At 36.9% G+C, this 19,290-nt stretch overlaps 1 protein-coding gene across 4 annotated transcripts in view; it reads right to left on the reverse strand.

The window, feature by feature from the left end:
• CLEC16A (C-type lectin domain containing 16A) overlaps positions 1-19,290 on the reverse strand; it is an 89,993-nt gene that overhangs the window by 41,971 nt on the left and 28,732 nt on the right. For all 4 annotated transcript variants that reach the window (XM_075105300.1, XM_075105299.1, XM_075105302.1 and 1 more), the window contains exons 12-18: positions 17,735-17,835; positions 13,380-13,502; positions 11,678-11,787; positions 11,130-11,174; positions 9,646-9,696; positions 7,339-7,467; positions 3,302-3,422 (exon numbers count right to left, since the gene is read on the reverse strand). In XM_075105300.1, coding sequence (XP_074961401.1) covers positions 3,302-3,422; positions 7,339-7,467; positions 9,646-9,696; positions 11,130-11,174; positions 11,678-11,787; positions 13,380-13,502; positions 17,735-17,835 — 680 coding nt within the window. The remainder of the gene's footprint in view (positions 1-3,301; positions 3,423-7,338; positions 7,468-9,645; positions 9,697-11,129; positions 11,175-11,677; positions 11,788-13,379; positions 13,503-17,734; positions 17,836-19,290) is intronic.

Genomic DNA, 19,290 nt, shown 5'->3' on the forward strand with positions numbered 1-19,290 from the left:
TAGAAATCACTAAGTAGAAATCCATGAGCTTTTCTAAAAAAAAGCACTGGGAAAGTACAACTTAGCAAAGGTGTTGGAAGGACTATCAGGCAATACTTCAGGAATAAAACAACACAGGTAAATCCATATGAAACTATTTCAATTCTCCCCTGGGATGTACTATGGTCATGTGGGCACCTCTGCTGCCTTCCATTAAAGGGTGGAAAAGCACAGGTAAGTAGTCACTCAAAGAAAAAGCACCTCCAGCCCTTTAAATGAATCAAAGCTAAGTAAGTATTCAGACCCAGTGTTGGTCAGTGTTTGAAATACTACCATTTACCTTCTCGAACAGCTTAATGCTGACTCAGAGGAGAACTCAAACCTTCCTACTTCAAAAAAAATGCTTTAAATTTATTATGTTATTTTGTTTTAAACTTGAGTTTATATTTATTGGAGTGGAAAGGATAAGGTTGTCTAAAAATTAAGATGTGAGTTATCAGATAAATTATAGAAAAAGAAAAGATTCTTATAAGGCTTTTGTCTCAGTATAAGGGTCTCTAGAGCACCAACACATAGGTTCCATGCGTAGGGCAATGGAACCTATTTTTCTTTTTTACTTATTATACACACGTGTGCAAACACATATGAATTTTTATTAATAGCTAGCTTCGTGTACATGCACACAAGTACCACATGGCAAGCAGTTCAGCACCACTGTCTGCTTAGTTCATATTGGTCAGTATGAATTTGTATTTTAAGTTAATGACTGTACAGTTAAGGACTATGATATGCCTTAAAGCAGCAAATGAGTTTAAAATCAACAGTACAATTTTAATTTATTGCAGCTTCTTAAAAAACCTTTTTATAGTAGGCATTACAACTTTAAGTTTTAGACCACTGTACTGAAATTGCAGCAAATAACTTTCAGGCTAATAGTTAAGGGTTTTTTGGGTGTTGGGTTCCCCCTCCCCATCCTTTCTATATACAGACTTTTATAACCATTTATATCCAGCATCCCACACTGGAAAAGGGAAACAAACTTGGACACCATTAAATATACAGAGCATGGACCACTACTTTATCAATTAATTTGGCATTATGGACATATAATAAAAATTACAATTACACATAACAGAGTGAAGTATTAATAATCTATAGTCTAAACTACATCTTCCAAGAAAAGGATACCTTATATTGTAAAAGCAACTGACTTAGAAATGAAAAGTCATAAATAAATACACACCTGCAATGAACTGCACATTACCTGTGGTGCAGTCCACTAAATTTTATAATGAGAGTGATCAACATTTCCCTAGACTAACAGAAATGCAAGCACAAAAGGTGTTCTTTTTCTTTTTTTTTTTGGGGGGTGGAGAGGAAGAACAGATAACCTTTGGAAACAGTATTTCAATCAGATCTACCTTTTGTTCAGTATGTTCTTAAAAAACTAAGATCTACTTCATAATCACATTTCCAGTTAATTTAAGAAAAAAACACACTTTTTCTGTAGAAGCTGATTCATTATTTCATCTCACCCTCCGAAAAGAGCCAACATTACAATAAATACTTCACTCATTTGAAACAGGAAACTGAGTTAATTCTGTATTACTAATCCTTTAGCAAGTCAACAGTAACTAAATTTTGGACACCATTTTTTACCTGACAACTAATAGCTGCATAATTTAATTAACAACATATTGTGCTGTTCATTCACTTTTGGAAACTTTTTTGGGAAAGACCAAAAGTGATGAGTTTGCATTAGCTCATTCTGCTTAATTCACATGCCAGAACAATACCAGAAGGAAGGGGACAGAATACAACTATTGAAGAACACATTTTAAGAATTATTTTCCCTGTACATGGTCAATATCTTTTAAATAATACAGAAATTCAACAAATGGGAATTAAGAAGACTCAGCTGCCAGCCTTCCACACCATCAGCCACATACATACTAAAAATGCAAACGCTGGACTGATATCTTGATATCTTCTGATCTGTTGTAGCGTAATGCTTATATTTACTAGGTAAAAGCCTGTTCACATCTTACAGCTTGTACAATTTTACAAGTTCATTTAACTGCTTTGATAGCTTGCTTTCCACATTTACAGATAAATCAGTTTATTCTCAAAACCTTTCACTACTCTAAGGTGTATGGCTTGGACTTTATGCTAGAGGGAGTGTCCTCTGACATTTTCAGTATTGCAGACAACTAATCTCTACAAATTAAGTTTAACACATTTTTAATAATGATTTTGAAATATAATTTATTTAAGGCTTAAACTGGATTTCATCCTTTAAGTGACTGCCCAGCAGATGTGGTATCACAGAACTTCCGCTTAGCTCACTTGATGCACAGAAAGGTCTCAGATACTAGATGTAATTCCATAACATCTAGTAAGGGAACTAGGGCAACTGTTTTTTTCCGCTGGCGTAAGATCAACAAGCACTTAAACAGAGAATCAAAAAAATTAACGTCTGAAACATCAAGCATTTTTCCTTCTTTTGTAGGACAAGAAACTTCAAAAATTAAAACCTAGTAAATACACACACTATTTTAGCAATCACCTGCCCTCTAAAGCTATCAATGGTGCCTGCAAGTTCTCAATAAGACAACTGCCTGAACAAAAGTTAACTACTTGTCAGCTAATCAATATATCAAATTCTTCTAGGTCTTGATTACAAGAAATGGAATAGTATTTGTATTACCATGCATTTTCTTTTCAATTCTAGACTAAAAAGCACACTTCTCTGCATATTTTAAACCTTTAAACAAAAATGCCTCACACCCTATTAAGATCAACTGAAAACACAGTAAGTTACTGTTTCTTAAACAATGTCAGTGCTGGAGACAGTAAAACTACAGCTTAGTGGTTTAGGCCAGAGTTACTCTAGAAGCTGTACTTTTTAGTAAAATATAAGGTCATCTAGAGATATATATTGTGACGTTAAATGAACGCAGGTATATTGAACTTGCAGACAAACAGCATAGTTCATAATTCTATTCCTTCCAATGTTTTTGTTTCTTCAGTATGGAGAGTACAGTAGTATTCTGTGATATTGCAGAAAGCAGGTACTTTGCCTTTACTTCCTAGTAAGTACTCCTTAATATCACATGGTCATTCTGGACATTAGAGGCCGATTCCCCTTGGGAATAGCTCAGTATCCTGTTCAACTATGGGAGTAAAAGCTTCCATACAGCAACTTTAAAATGACAGAAAAGATGTAAAGGAAAAGTCGTCCAGGGTGCTGGGGAGGAAAGAAAGAAAAAAAAAGGGCAATTTTTCCATGTCATAGATATCTGGGAAATTCAGGACTACTTACTCAAGTCAAGAACATCATCTGTCTTTATCAGATCTTCCTCCCTTGTGAGTGGTAACTGAGTTTCTGGCTCATCTCGCAAGTGCAGTGATAGTGAACGGAGCATAAAGAAAACTCTGATTGCCTTGAGAAATTACAAAAAGAATATTAAAATATTGCTGCATTCAGTACTGCATATTTTAACAGAATCTTAGAAATATATACTTGCTTTTACAACCCCTGATGTAATGTTGTCATGCAGTAAGTCTACTTTTTAAACTGAGAAAGTAAAATGTAATTTCGAAGTTAGAAAGGATATAGAAGAAGTTGAAACATGCTATTTATTTTCAGTGAAGTAGAACCAGCAGAGCTTTTATCCCACCAGCACACTTCCACAGACTGTGACTGACAGGCAAATGATTACAGGAGCTGTTTAAGCAAAAACAATATTGAATTTTTTTTAATCATTATTTCAAGACTGATTGTATTTACAACACCTGTACGTTACAGACAACTGCACAACCAATGTTCAGAGACTCTCACATTTTGAACTTAAATCAGTAAACACTTTTCTAGCTGAGTCTAGCTAAGATATCTACAAGTTTGAGAGAAAGCGGTGGGGATTTTTGAGTTTTAATTTGCTGCGTTCATCAAAACTAACCACGTGCAATACAGCATTCTCTGAGAACTTCATTTATATTCTCAGAAGGTCTACATAAGGGCAAAGTATTCTGAAAGCTGCACCAGTCCCAAGAAACTTTCAACAGCTGCTCTGTGAAAGCAATATTCTTGTTTTGATTTAGAAATTAATGACATATGGTATGCAAAGACTATATTAAGTGCCAAAAGAACATTTGTCATTTATTAGCAACATTAGCCTCTTCCACTACAGGAACTATATTTTCAGTATAGCAAATGAAATATAATTTTTTATTACTTCCGGCTTTTGTTATTTCAAAACAGCTTCCTACATAGTAGTTCTGTGGCATACTGTAAATTAACTGCTGCCTTACAGTAACAGCAGCTAATTCATGGAACAGCTGCAGTGCCCAGGAACTCCCAGATTGCAGGAAGTATGAGGAAAAACAAATCTAAACTGCTTTACAGCAAACCCCTTCACCCCTCTATTTTTAAAGTCAACAGAACTGTGGCTCCCATGAACCAGAAGTGTGAGTGCTTGGCCAGCTATCACACTGGTGGTGCTTTCAGAAACTTATGGCAGAAGAGGGAGGAAGAGGGGGAAGCCATGTATCTGACTGTTCCATGAACTGATACAAGAACAGATGAATTCTGCATGCTGTTAAAATTTAATAGGGCAAAATGATTATTCAGAGCAAAGAATGTCAAGGGTATCTAACAAAAATATTATATTAACACTACCTTATGAATAAGAGCAGAGTCACTTTATAATGGGAGATTATCTCTCCCATTCAGGCAGACTGCATGCATTGTGGATTTACAGAAATTCAATAGGATTACTATAAAGCAGTTTTACTGCCAGATGCTTCAAGAAGAATTCATGGTATTGGGTTTAAAAGTTACCAGATTCATTCAAGAACAGCAACATCCTTGCATTTTTTGTAACCCAAAAGTCAAACTCAATAGGGTTGTTTGCCTTTTTTAAAAAAAATTCAGAGGGCAGCCATCACACAGCCTGCTTTCACTTATTTTCCCCTCAATCCTTTTTCCCTCCTAGACAGAGCATTAATTTTCCTCACATACACTCCCTATAAAACTAATGTCACTCATCCCCAAACATGTAATCACATTTACTGCAGAATAGTCTACAGGAATAGGAAAGAATATTAGAAATTTAGCCTTTGCAAGAAAAAAAAAATAACATCAGATGAAAAGGGAACTACACTGTGCTTCCTACAATACTGATAGCCCTTGGTTTGCTAGCAATAGCAATATAAACCCAAAAGCATGTGCTTGGTGACTTCCTATAACATTTTATTAGAACTCAATAAAGCAGCAGAGCAGTTCAGTGGCCTCTATTTTTTTTGGCTGACTTCTGTTTTCTTGGGTAAGTAGGAACTAATACAAATTGCTATCTACATTAAAGAACTATTCATTATGATGATTATGGATACTTTGAGTTGATTCCTTCATTTATATATACATACCATGTGCAAAGAAATAGCAATTTGCATGGAATCTTATTGCTGTTTCATGGGAATGTATTCATAGGTGGTTCAAAACCTTCTCTCAACGTCTTTGCTTGCCATGTACTCCAAGGTGCAGAGTTCAAGAGCCGTACTGCTCACTACTTCCCAAATAAGCACATAAATGAGTTTACATTATTCTAGGAGACTGGTAAGCAGTACCATCTTTAGGACTCCAGACATCAGAAGGAAGACAAACAGTAACTGGACTATACAAAATTCAAAAGAGCATCTGATTCTGAGCAGAAGGCTTGATCAAGCCGTAGTAGCCGAGTTCAGAAAGCAGCCTAACAACTTCAGGTCATTTTAATGTTTTAAGTCAGAAGGTTGGCTGTCTGGACTTTGGCAATGTGCGCCTTTGATAACTCAAGAGATATCTGATTTCTGAGAGTTCATCCTAAAGTTGTTGAAAGAATTACCACCTAGAGGGACTTTCTATAGCAAAAGAAGAAGTGAAAGCCTAAAGAGATTTGATCTGTAACAGCTAAGAACTCATGATATAATCAAAGTACAAGACTTTTTCACTTGTTAGTGAAATAAAACTTGAGAACTTTTTTAAAATCATGCCATGGAGTGCTTAGAATTGAATCACTATCCATTTGAAAGAGTTGGCAAAAAGGACCTCCAGCAGATTAAGCAGCAGCAGCGACGTCACAAGATACACCTATAGTTTAGCACATTGTTATGGCATTTCAGCCTAAGAGAGGCAGCCTAGCTGAAAGAAAGTAGCACAGAAATTCTAAGAAATTCTAGAACTTCTACAGCAATACAATCAGGGGAAGGAGGACCAACAAGGAAGCATTCTAGGAGTTCTTGCTGATGAGAAAGACTCTTCAATCCCAAAGAACTTACAGGAATATGTACTGATTTTTGAATTTCCACTAACAGAAGTTAAGCTATTCTTTTTTTAGCACATGAAAAACCATGGAGCAGTCAGTTTCCATTAACGTGCATTTCTAAGTATCATTCTGTTAAATGCCTCAGAGAGAATTCTAGGAAGCATTTTTGCTTTCTAAGAACAATACTTTCCAAGACAATTCACTGTACATTATCATAATTAAGTTGCTGTGATAACAAAAGTTGTGTGGCTTATAGTAAGTAATGAAAACAAAAGCTTTCAGAAGATTCCTGGAAATATGTTTTTTCTTCAAGAGTACTTGAATATACTTACATATACACTTACATAAATGCAAAGCTACCTGAAAACAGCACTTTTCAAATAATAATAATGTTATGCAGTGATATATTTAAGACTTACTGGCCCTGCAAGGCTTATAGGACACTGCCAGATAAGGGCCAAGAATTGATTATCCCAAGAATGCTGACAATGATGTTATTCAGGTCAGTATCACCTCTACAGATTGCGTCAGTTATAAAAATAGGTATTTTGCTATTTTTCTCCTCACTCTCAAGATTTCTATTGCGAACTACTTTGGCAAGATGAACACTCCTGATTAGAATTATATTCTTTGCTATATCCATAAACACAAGCAATATGAAGCCAGCCAGCCTTCCAGTGGAGATTTTTACTATAGGAATATAATGAAAGATAGAATGTGATATCAGATCACAAAAGGAAACTGACAATGTATTACTGAGTGTCATCAAAATGCCTTTTTATGTAGATGTCTCCACTGTCTAAAAAAATTAAAACCCCAATGCAAGAACATAATGAATTGACTAGAAACAAGAAAGCAAAGAAAAAGCGTCTTCAGTGGGACAGGTAAATATTATGTACTCTACACACAGGTCTGTTTTCTTCAAGTCTTCATGTTTTTATGGATGAAGCTTCCAATCAAGCCGTTTTCACAGAAAAACATTTCTTTTTCTAGAATTGTTCAAAGCCTCTGGTATCATTCTGTCATGAATAAGCATAAGAAAAATAGTCTTACTCACTCTTCGTGTTCTTTCCACATCTCCACAAGGCAATCTTTTCACAAAATCAATACCAGTCAGTGGTGTCCCCGTTGGAGGCAACAAGATTGAGGCATCCATCATCAAGTACTCTACATTCATGGGTTTAATCTATAAAAATATTTTAATATTGATTACTATACAGAACAATAAGCATTTGCATCATTACTTTCAAATACAACTAATGGTTGCATATTTTAAAAGGAAGGAATCGTTATAGATTTCTGAGAAATTTTTATACCATCCGTCTTATTTTAAGCTCCTTACATGCCCTCTCTATTTCATATTTGCTCATCATTCCCTAACACACTCTTGAAGTTTTCATACTGAAAAAACACAGGGAAAAACTCTGAAAGATTATAGGAGAAAAAGCTATTTCATGGGTACTAAAAACCAAAGCCTATCAGGTGTGATTTTAAGTTTTGACTCGCATTTGTAATTACTTCAATCACACGAAAAGTTTCCCATGTTTTTTTCTCCCCGAAAACAACTCTCTAGTCTCTAATAATGCAACAACTTTCACACTAGACAATACCCTTCAGTTTTGCCACTAACAGAGTCTCTCCCTTACATGGTTGCTTATTTTCATGAATAAATAATGTCTGAAATATCTGTCCCTTTGTACCTTTGGGCAGTTTCATCCAAGTTCTGTTATATGCACATGCACTGGAGACATGAGTTTCTTTTTGCCAGAAAGCCAGCTGCAATGGCTAAAACATATAAAAGCCCTTCCCACAGCCTGTACAATATTCCGCACAGAAAGAAAATGCAGTCACGTGGGCATTCCAAAATAGCCAACTGCAACTGGAAGCACCCTTGGCCAGATACCATAAAAGAAGCAGACTGAAACAAGGGCCAGAATTTTCACAGTGCAGTCTTGAACTGCTGCTTTGCACACATACAAACTCAAAAATAGTGTTTAGCCAATTTTTCTGATCTCAGAACAATTCATCTTCATTGTGTAAAACACTGGATTAACAGATTCAATTAATGTGCACAAAGATATAGGAATCTACATAGACAATGAGAACAGAACTAAAATTTCAAACAAATAACTACTTCAGATGCAATTCACATGAGTGTACATTAGTTTGAACAGAATTTTATGTCATAAAGGTAAAGAATGTTACAAAAGGAAACTCATTGCTGAAAGCAAAAATACTAAGGACTACAGTGTTCAGTTTACTTTCTCCTCTGAACACTATCATTAATGAAGACACAACTTTTTCCTTTCTTTGTCATTCAGACATAGCGAGTATGCTTCCACCTTCATAGAAGCTCTATACCATGTTATTTACACAACTCATCTGACAAGACATCACCAGCCCACCCAGCAAGTCATTTGCTAGCTAGGCAAACAAACATGCTTTAAGGGAAACAAAGTTCAAGCTCCATGGTGTAGCTCTGTCTTTTACAGACAACAGAAAAAGAAAAAAGCAGTCTCAGAAATAGAGATACAACAGAAAAACCTACATGCATACTGAACTTGCAACATAAAGGTGATGCTAGTATCAGTGCCACTTCTCAAACTAAAAGTACAGTGATACTAAATACTTCTATTATTTAGTCTGGTAGGATACATGCAACATACTCCTCAAATTAAAAGACTTATTTTGCAACACACCAACTGTAGTTTGTGCTTTTTCAAAAAAAGCCAACCAGTGGCTGCTCATTAAATCTCTGTACCACTGTGGAAAAAATCTGTAACTCACTACACAAAGTATTTTTTCCAAATTCTAGCCAAAGAATTGAAACACGTAATTAGTTTTAAAATATGTTTACAAGTTAATGTAAAACTTTCTGAGATTAAGCTTAGCATTCCGTTAAAACTTTCACAGTCGGTAATGCAGCACAGGCAGTACCTCTCCTAGATAAGACAAAGGCCCTGATACTTGCTCGCTAGAACCTTGTTCTCTCCTGGCAAGTGGCACTGCTCAGAACTGAAATCTTGCTGGGCTTCAAAGAGATATAGAAAGATTTTCATATTGTTTAATAACTAGAAAAAATAAAATTAATCCATTGACTCATTTGCCAGGATAAGTAATTGTTGTATACTCAATTTCAGAAAATAATAGGCTTTTATTTAATAAAAGAGCTGTGCAATTTTTGCATAAATGATTTATATAAGAGTAGACACAACTCAGGCAAAAAAAGCCAACCACATTTTGTTATTCTACTCCCAGAAATAAAGATACCAGTGTACACAGTACTTATCAGTAAGTACTTGTTCTTGCTCCTGTATTGTATCTGGGTTTGAGGATTTGGCAGGGTGGAAGGGGCGTCACTTACTGTCATACTCCGGTATTCATCTTCAAACATATCCAGAAAAATTTCTTCTCCCTTTCAAAAAAGGGAATATGGACATATTACAAATCCTTACAGCTATGGAGCCATGCTTACTTGTTTTTGTACTTGTTATGTACTGATGACCCTGTCCAGGAGCTGGCCGCCACACTGCAGGGGCCTCTGTGAGGAGAGGCTGGGGCTGCCCAGTGCCAGACACAGATGGTTCCGGCTCCACTGCAGGACACAGCTGAGCCCTTCAGCAATATTGATGGCACCTCTGGTAAAACATTTAAGAAAGGGAGAGAGAGTCCTCTGCAGCCCATGGAGAGGGCCGTGGTGGAGCATATATCCACATTGCAGGGTCAGAGCAGGTAGATAGGCCCTGAAGGACCTGCAGTCTGTGAAGGACCCCACACTGAAGCAGAGTTTTTTCCTGCAGGACTGCAGCCCATGGAGGACAGGACCCATACTGGGGCAGGGGAAAAGTGTGAGGAGAAGGACATAGCAGAGACAAACTGTTATGGACTGATCCCAAACGCCCATTTCCCATCCCCCCTGCACAACTCATCAGGGGTATACAAGGCAGAAGAGTCAGGAAGTTGAAACTGGGAAAAGGGAGAAGTGGGGGCAAGGTGTTGTTTTAACTTGTCTTTGTTCTCACTATCTAAATTTATGTTAATTGGCAATAGATCGATTTTCACCAGGTTGGGTCTGTTTTGCCCATGATGGTAATTGGTTAGTGATCTCCCTGTCTTTATCTCAGCCACAAGATTTTTTTTCATCTTATATTCTCCCTCCATCCTGCTGAGGAGAGGGAATGAGAGAGCAGCTGGGTGGAAGTCTAGCAGCCAGCCAAGGTCAATGCACCACAAGTTATTTACTTTTTGTAAGCCACATTAAGAAAATGTTCTTTGAGAGAATTCTAACAAAAATAGGAAGATGTCTTAGACACTTGAAATCTGTCACAGATTTAATACTCCTTATATAGAAGTTCATACCTAGAGCTAAAAATTTTATTTCTCTCACCGTTTACAATACCCAAAAAAAGTTGCAGAGGTCTCCAATAAGGAAAAAAATTAAGTAAAACTTTAGATCATCATTTCAGATAAGACACACAAAAAAAGTAATGCCAAAAAGAAACACATTCCATATTAGTGTCAATGATAAAATCCCAGAAATGTTTAATAGCATGGCTCTGTTCCATGAAATAAATAGCAGTTGCAACAAAAGCATGACTGCTAACAACCTCCAGTACAAACCCGGTGAAACTTCTAACAGCCTTTTTGTGACATATGTCAGGGTGGTACAGGAAGGGCAGGAATAGACAGGAATCCTCAAACGAGACACTTCCTTCTCTATCAGAAATATGGAGCTTCCATCTTAAGAAAAGTGCTGCCTTGGACACTATGTAGAGACTGGGCTGCAGACTTGCTTCTAATTCCACATTATGTAAAGGATTTTTTTCTTACAGCATTTTGCATATATACCTTATAGAAACGACGAAGAAGATGAACACTTTCTTCCCTTGCACCCTAGAAAGATAAAATAACTGTTTCAGGGACTAAATACACCATTTATTCAAAAGTCACATTTAAAAAAAAAAAAAACACACACCCAAGAACTCATACAGAAGAGACTGTCTATTAATATCCCCATACTCATAGTCTTCAGCCCAGAATCTGACAGAACACAGGTCTTGCACTTTTGAAAATACAGCTTATGTGAGCTTGTTGGTTTCAGAAGCACTTCTCTTTACGTTGTTGAGATGGACGACATATAAATACAGAGAGAAAAATTAAACAAAATCCTGCTTAAGTTAGAATGCAAATAGCAAGGTATCAGTAAAGCTGAGAACAGAACATAGGATACTGATTCTTTATGTTTACTGCACAGAGCCACCAATGGAAAGATGTTCTAGAAGCTCAGATTTCACATTTAGGCTTACTGCAACCAGAAATGAAACATTTATTCAACTACACTACAAGACTCAAAACCAAGTAATGTTGTGACTAGTAATTTGAAAGAAAACACTTACCTCAAGGCAAGCAAGATGAACATCTTTTATGATGCTGCCATTTTTAGAAAACACAAGCTGCTTAAGCAACAGGCAGCCAAGTTCTAAAGTTGCCAAGCGGATTTTTCCATCTATGAAAAGAAAATTTCAATATACAAAGTAGTAGCAGTTTAAGCATTGTTCATCTCATTACCCAATGTTTCTACTCTTCTTTGCAATTGTCATAAACTTTGCTCCTGTCCTACACACCCTGTCTGACAAGGAGGAGTGCTAATGGCTACAAAAAACCTAACCAAAAACTGGAAGACTAATTTAAAGCAGAAGAAAATCTAAAGCAGAGCCATGCAATATGAAGGCAATAAAGATGAATACTATTAGAAAAGAAGCCAAAACCAATGCCTTTATCAATCTGAAGCACAGGCTGAATTGCATTAAAATTGCAAATGAATCACAGATGTTTGGCGTGGATAAAATTATAAGATGAAAGAAGTTTTGTATATAGCATACTAATAAGGCACGGCTTTTCAGATACAGCCTGGATGTGAGAATCTAGACAAGTCAGAGTGAAAGAACGCATGGAGATGTTAAGCTTATAGATTCAGAAGGATTTAAAAAAATATACATTAGAAATGTACAGTCTGAGCTCAGTGATCAATACAAAGACAATATCGCTAAGAGCCAGACAGACATCTTAGCTTCTGACCCCAATTCCCATCTACTGTTTTACAAGTTAGCACTACACTGCCACAAACAAAAGATACAAAGGCCAGTACCCTCAAAAAAGGAGAGGAAAGGAGATGTTCTACACAGCATTTAGCAAGCCTAATAAGACCTGATTTCCAGTCCTCCCCAGAAGCTTTTGTTTAAATAAATGCATTTCCTCATCTTGCACTCTTTTCTTCTGCAGTACATACAAACTCTTTCTACACAAACATGCTTTTAATCTGTGACTGGCACATCAGCATAACAAGTTAATACTCTGTAGATCAGTCTTGCAAGTCAAACAAGCATTAGATTTTTATTCTGCAGACAATCAGCAATTTGATAGTGTGTCAGTTTCAGGGGAAAACCACTTCTACTCATCTGAAGTTTTAGGAGAGGAAGTGCAGGGAGAAGAGCTGTGGCTTGAACAAAAATCCTGTTTCCATGGAATAATTCACTGAGCCTTGTATCCCTCATTTCACAAAAAAGTTAAGTCAGCAAAAAACCCCCCATGTTTTCTACAAAAGTTCAGAACTGAAAATACAATCTGCAGTTAAAAAACACAGCAAATTTTACTGTCAGCTCTAGAGAGAAAGGATTGCTATAAACAAGAGGTACCATACAGTTTTCAAGATGTCTTCTCCACAGGAATTACTTTTACAAGCAAAGGTGCCACAGACCATACTTTCAGGATGAAATCCTACATTAAGCTGAAATCACTATACATCTCATCATTTTTGCTTCTTCAAAAACACAGAAAGTAGGAATTAAGAACATAGATCCCTGTATAGTTCTGAGTATAAAAACAATTATTCAGCAGAAATCCAGAGTTTCTAGTTCCTCAAAAACCAAGGAAAACCTGATAGTTGTCTTTCACAGACCATATCTAATTTATTGTTCATCAAAGAGCATGCTAAACAGACACTACCCCCTCAAAGACAAGAGGCTAGGTAGCATTTTTTCTTTTTCCACCTTCAAAAATTTCAACTTGGCAAGAAAACAAATATTGGGAAAGGGATACCTGGTTGTGCAGCATAATTCATTATCCTTATGAGCCCTTCTGCAAGTACATGATTATATGAATTTCTCTCTTCAGCATGTTGAGCTGGAAGTTGAATTCTCTCCAGCTTGACTGGGTCAATTCCTTTTGTGGGGGATAAAGAAAGGTAAATTAGAAAACAGGAGTATGCCCAGAGGTAATAGACCATAGCAGTTTTCTTAGAAGGGCCTAATTAGCAATACAAAACAGGGCAAGTTAATTTTGAATTTCTATTACAAGGAAAGGAGGAACAACAGAAAGACTATACACACTTATGTATCACCGAAAAATCTCAGCCTTGAATGAAGCCTACTAGCTGAAGACACTCAAATCCCAAAGTGGTTGGTGACATCCAAACCATTTTTTACTGCATCTGGAATTCTCAGACTATTTCCTTGCATTTAAATCAAATCAAAGTCAAGCCATACATCTGAAGAGCATAAAGGCTAAAGGGGAAAAGATGAAAGTCTGATTTTAATTTTGGCTTCTTTAGTGATTGGTTCATATATGTTTTTAAAAAATAGGAATTTTATCTTGTAACTAGCAGCCTCTTATTTAGTACTCTCCCCAACGCAAGTCAGATTCTCACCCACTTGTTGTATATGGAAAGTAAACCCATCTTTCTTCAACCTTTTCCTCTAAAATAGCAAAGTTATTTCTCAGATTAGACTGGTTACTGTAAGACCTCTTAGAACAAAACATAGCTATGGATTGCTTAGCATCTCCCTGTCCTTCTTCTAAAGGATGGTAATAAACAACCCCATAAAAGAGAAGATTACTGTATTGCGGTTTATAGTTTCTTCCAGCCCTGAACTTGTAGTTAATATATAACAGTGTCATTTGTGACATCTGATTTATTTCTTCACTAAGTATATGTATTTGGAACAATTACTAAAGCTCTGTTTGAAGATTAATGACAGTGATACAAATGTTCTCTGCCATGATAAGACTGAAGAAAGGGGTGGGGGGGAAGGAAACATTTAAGGAACCATGGCAATCAGAGTATTAGTGTTCACAACTATCTAAATTTTATTAAAGAGCTACAGCCTCCCTTCTGGAAAGGAAAGCTGCTTATGAGTAGCATTTCTTAGATAACATCTACCTGCAGCTCAGAGAAGGACACAGTCATCAACCAGCAGAAAACCATTAACGAGACTAAGAAAACATGGGGGAGGAATGAGGCAGGACCAGACAGGTGTTCAACAAAGTGGCCAAATTAAAATCATGGTGAAAGAATTCATGTTAAGCATTTTTCATTTGGTTGTCTGCCTGCCAAGGATGCAGAGTTCTGCATTCTTGAGATACAGTATGTGCTCCAGCAATACATATGAAGGGCTCCTTCTGGGATTACAGATCCCTTGCATACAATGTGCAACAAATCTATTTAGCTGCACGTGTGTACCTCTTGGGATTCTTTCTTCCTGTTCACACAGATATTTCTTGCTGGTAAAAAAGCAGCACATTTTGTTTAAACTCGTTCAAGAACATGGTGCAAAATGCAGACTCAGTACCCAAATGGAAGTAGTCATGATTAAAAGCCTCAAAAGGGTGTCTACATTTAGTGACAGAGTCTGAGGAGGCTGCTCCCTTAGAAGCAAGGCCTGAAACCAAAGTTCTTGGTTAAGCTAGGGCAATTCAGGTTTTTTTTGAACATGTTCTGTTATAGCCTTCTCCATTGTGCCAGTATGAGTAGGATGGAGGGGAAATGTGAAATTCAAACTGACCAGCTAGAGAATCAGAAACATATCTGAAACAGCCCATATACTGAAATAGAAAACTGCGACTCATTTTCCTGTGGCGTAGGAAAAAAAAAAGCTTGTGTTGCATTCTGTCACAAGAAACCACCCTAGATTTCCCATTCATTACCTGTTTGTTTGAACTGATTCAAGTGTTCACTAAAGCATTTACCACCTCTGTCAGATAGACAATAAATAGATAATCAGATCCTACATACATGACTCCTGGAGATTTATTACTTCCTGACGCTGGGGAAACAACTTGTTTGGAGAGAGACCTTCATGGCCTTTTGTAAAAGAAAAGGATCATCGATCCATACTGTGAGAAAGTCTGTAAGCAGGCAGATCTCTTGCATTATACTGAATTCAGATACAAACATTGACTCAGGCTCAATCCTGAGGCACCTTCCATGACTGACACTGAATTTGGTGTAGAAAGGAGCAGCTGTACAGCTCCTGAGTTTTTCAAAAAACAACATTCCGCTCTTGCCTCAAACAGGTGCACCAAATCAGCAGCTTGTAAAATCCCTCCACTTCGTGAAACAGAGGCACTGATTCTGTGCCCCAAGGCTGAAAGTACTCTATTAGAGGGCACAAAAGGAGTGGGTTGGTGAAAGACAGTGAAGACCAAAACTGGATGTCATTGTCTGTCTAGCACGTAAGATCTAGGGTCAAGGATAGGGGTAGAAAGGAAGATAGCATCCAAAGAGGAACAGGCTCATGTAAATTGTTGACAAGGAAAGCCAATGAGTATAGCCTAAAGAATTTTTCATTTAGAGAGGGCTGATGTGACCACCAAAGAATGAAGTATAGATTTTGACCCCTTAAATGCAATAAAAGGTATCTCCAGTTTTAAGGGCAGGATACTTTTAGTATATTAAAAGGTAGGTATTTCACCTCCTGTTGTATTTCTTTTGGTAACCCTGGATATTGGGTAAAAAAATAAATAGCACAGAGACTGCTGAAACCAGGCAGCAAGAGACTGCATCTGCTGCACTACTCACTTTTTACAGCAATACTATAGATGTAAGCAAATTATCTCTGAAACAAGAGAGGATATCAGACTTCTTTTTTCTGGGAACAGGATATTGAAGAATGACTAATTACTCTGAAAGCAAATACAGTGGGCTGAAGGACTATGGCCTTAAATAGAAGAATTCTTAAGAAATACAACCCTAGAGTGCAGGCTTACTCCTTTACAATGATGTTGAAAGACTTCTGGGGACTCTCTGAAGCTGCGACAGTTACAACTAACGATTCTGGCTATCCACAGCTTGAACTGATCAATTTTAAGAACAGAATACACCTCTGACATCAAGGTTTTCTAGCACAGCAATGCTCAAAATTCCCCCAGGGAAAGACATTTTCTGGAAGAAGTATACTGGTTGCAGGGGAGTGTGGGAAATCAGAGATGCAAGTCAGAAAGGGCTAGAGCATGGCAAGGCTGTGGTACTGTCTTTGGTGATATTAGTTGCATTATTATATCTTGTCATAAGAGACTGTGAAAGCCCTGAAACTCTCTTCAAATTATGATCTCAGAAAAGCATTCCTTCATTCCTGGAAAAAAGATAAAGCCATCAAAAGGATGGAGGAGAACAGGAGGAGCTCAGCTTAGCTAGTTCCCTCAAGACTTTCACTCCCACTCTACTTGCCCATCAGAGGTACCTTGATTTTAAGCATGCCATCACACCTGACGCTCTTATGCTCAGTTTACTGTAGCAGTTGATTCATTTAAGTTACTAGTATTTTATAGAAACTATCCTCATAAACAGAAAACAACTTAAATTCAGCTCTCAGTTACTGAAACACATGATTATTCACATATGAGATTATTGCTCCATAAGGAATCTATTTAAAATGCACACAAAGATAAACAGTAAAAAAGCTAACCATAATCATCCCTTAGAAAAGGTTACATATTTTCATACTGTCTGAATTATAATGAAATATATATTTAACATAGTTTTGCTAGTTTATAAAATAGTCCAGGCTCCTTGGGAGACTTGCAAGATTTATTAAGGCACAGAACACTGACAACTTAAAAGTTCAATCAATTACGGTACAATGGATGAGAAGGATGTTGAGGAATTGCACAGTACAAAAAGAACTACTGAAGGACTGTCAAAGCTGGATAGAAACAGGTAATACATGACTTCCACAATCACATCTGATTCTCAGGCCGTGTGCATTATCTATAAGTTTAAAGTATACAAAGATTTAATTTTAACATACGGGGACAAGTTTTACATTATTTTACACTTGGCTTACATGTAGCAATCACAGTACGTGCAAAGTGGGAAAGAATTGGAACCCATATATATGTAGGTCAAATATAGTGGGCTTCAGCTGAAATTAAGAGATTAAAAATAAAACACAGTAAACCTATTCCAATTCCAAGAAACCTATTGAAGAAAAGTTCTCATGTTCCCAAAGCTTTTCACCCAATCACTCTTAAAAATGTGATCCTTAGCAACTGTTTTTACTTACAGCATACTTATTTCTGCCTTGCTCATGTAAAGAATTTCTCATCTTTTAAGGCATGCATAAACATAAGTTACAAATAGATTGTGCCTGTCTAAAACCACAAGCAAAATTGCTTACCTTTGTTGTGTGACATTGCATATAGAAGACAGAGCACAAAGAGGGCATAATAATCATCTTCAGCACAGTCCAGTGCATTATAGACCATATCAAGAAAAGGTCTGTGGAAAAGAGTAATTTTGAAACAGTTAAGAAAGAGACCATATCTACAGAAAAATTAGTAACTATCTTGTTCTACATGTAGCTAACAGAAAAGGCAAGTTTACAGTAATGCATATTTTCAAACACTAAACAAACACTAACCTGTTTAAGAGTACCCAGATTATAGCCATGCCTTGTATTTACATTCTGACATTAATTCTGATGTTTTAACAGGATTTGTTACATAACACTTTCCCAAGACCTGATTGCTCGCACATTTACTGGGTTGTTTGTAGCACACTTAGTATGTATGCAGAAGCATTGTACAGCTTGTTTTGAGCGTATACAGAAGTAACTTCAAGGAACTGGTGTCACCGTTGCATAAAAAGACTGCCTTAAAACTCACATACTAAATGGATTTGAAAAGTTTTTACTATTACAAGAAAGCAGTTTTTACCAAAAGTTTGGAGAAAGCTAGGTTATTATAAAGCAATCAGTTAAAAACTTTACTGTCAAACAGTTACAGGAAAGAAAACTTAACAAGGAGGAAATATTTGAATGAAAAAAAGAAAGCTTTGGACTGCAGATGAGCTCTGTTTTCCTGGCTTTAAGCATGCGTGACCTACAACACATACTCAGGAAGCTACAGCGTGACATTCACACTTCACCTGTACTCTGAACAGATCAGAAAAGCCAATTTAACCCAGAAGCCGTTTGCACAGATAAGATAATGGCTGAGAGTCAGTTGATATTAGCACAAGCCTGGTGGCAAGGCAACTTGGCTTCTTGTCTTAAGCTGGTTTGCATCCAATCAGTTCAGAGCACAAGTAGAAATTAAACTAATTTTCACAGGTGGTACAGACAAAATAATTAAAAAAACACACAAACCAGGGAAGTGTCAGACTCACCAGACAAAAAGAGTTTAGAACCTTGACTGAGAAGAGGTAATTCCTACCTCTCAAAGTATTTTTTTAACAGTGGAAGAAAAACAGAAATCCTTATACTACCTAAATTACATCCAAGTAAAATACACTAAAATAACATCCAAAGACAAAGATAAATACATTTTCCTATCTTCAGATCCAGCAGACAAGAAGCATCCACTACAAACCCATTGCTGTGGTTAGCTATGGGTCAGAAGGACTATCAAAAGATCAGAACACAGCATACTTCCATACCTATTCCAGACCCGTGGCGCCCTCATGGTCACTCAACTGAAGTCATAACAATGTATTTGACACTTCCTGCCAGCTCCATGTACATTTCAGCAACATGCTCTCTTTTACTGAAACAAGGCTATGACAAGAACAACAGAAGACACTGTTCCTCTGTTCATGGCATTGCAGTCATATGTTTGTATCTTTCTGAAGCTGGATTACAGGCATCCTCTACGATATACTTAAATGCCACTGAGCCATGGTCCCTCTTTGCCTGAGTTCAACATTGCTGCATGTACCTAAGCCAAATTTCCCACA

Source organism: Phalacrocorax aristotelis, chromosome 10 (genome assembly GCF_949628215.1).
Source record: "Phalacrocorax aristotelis chromosome 10, bGulAri2.1, whole genome shotgun sequence".
Classification (NCBI taxonomy): Eukaryota; Metazoa; Chordata; class Aves; order Suliformes; family Phalacrocoracidae; genus Phalacrocorax; species Phalacrocorax aristotelis.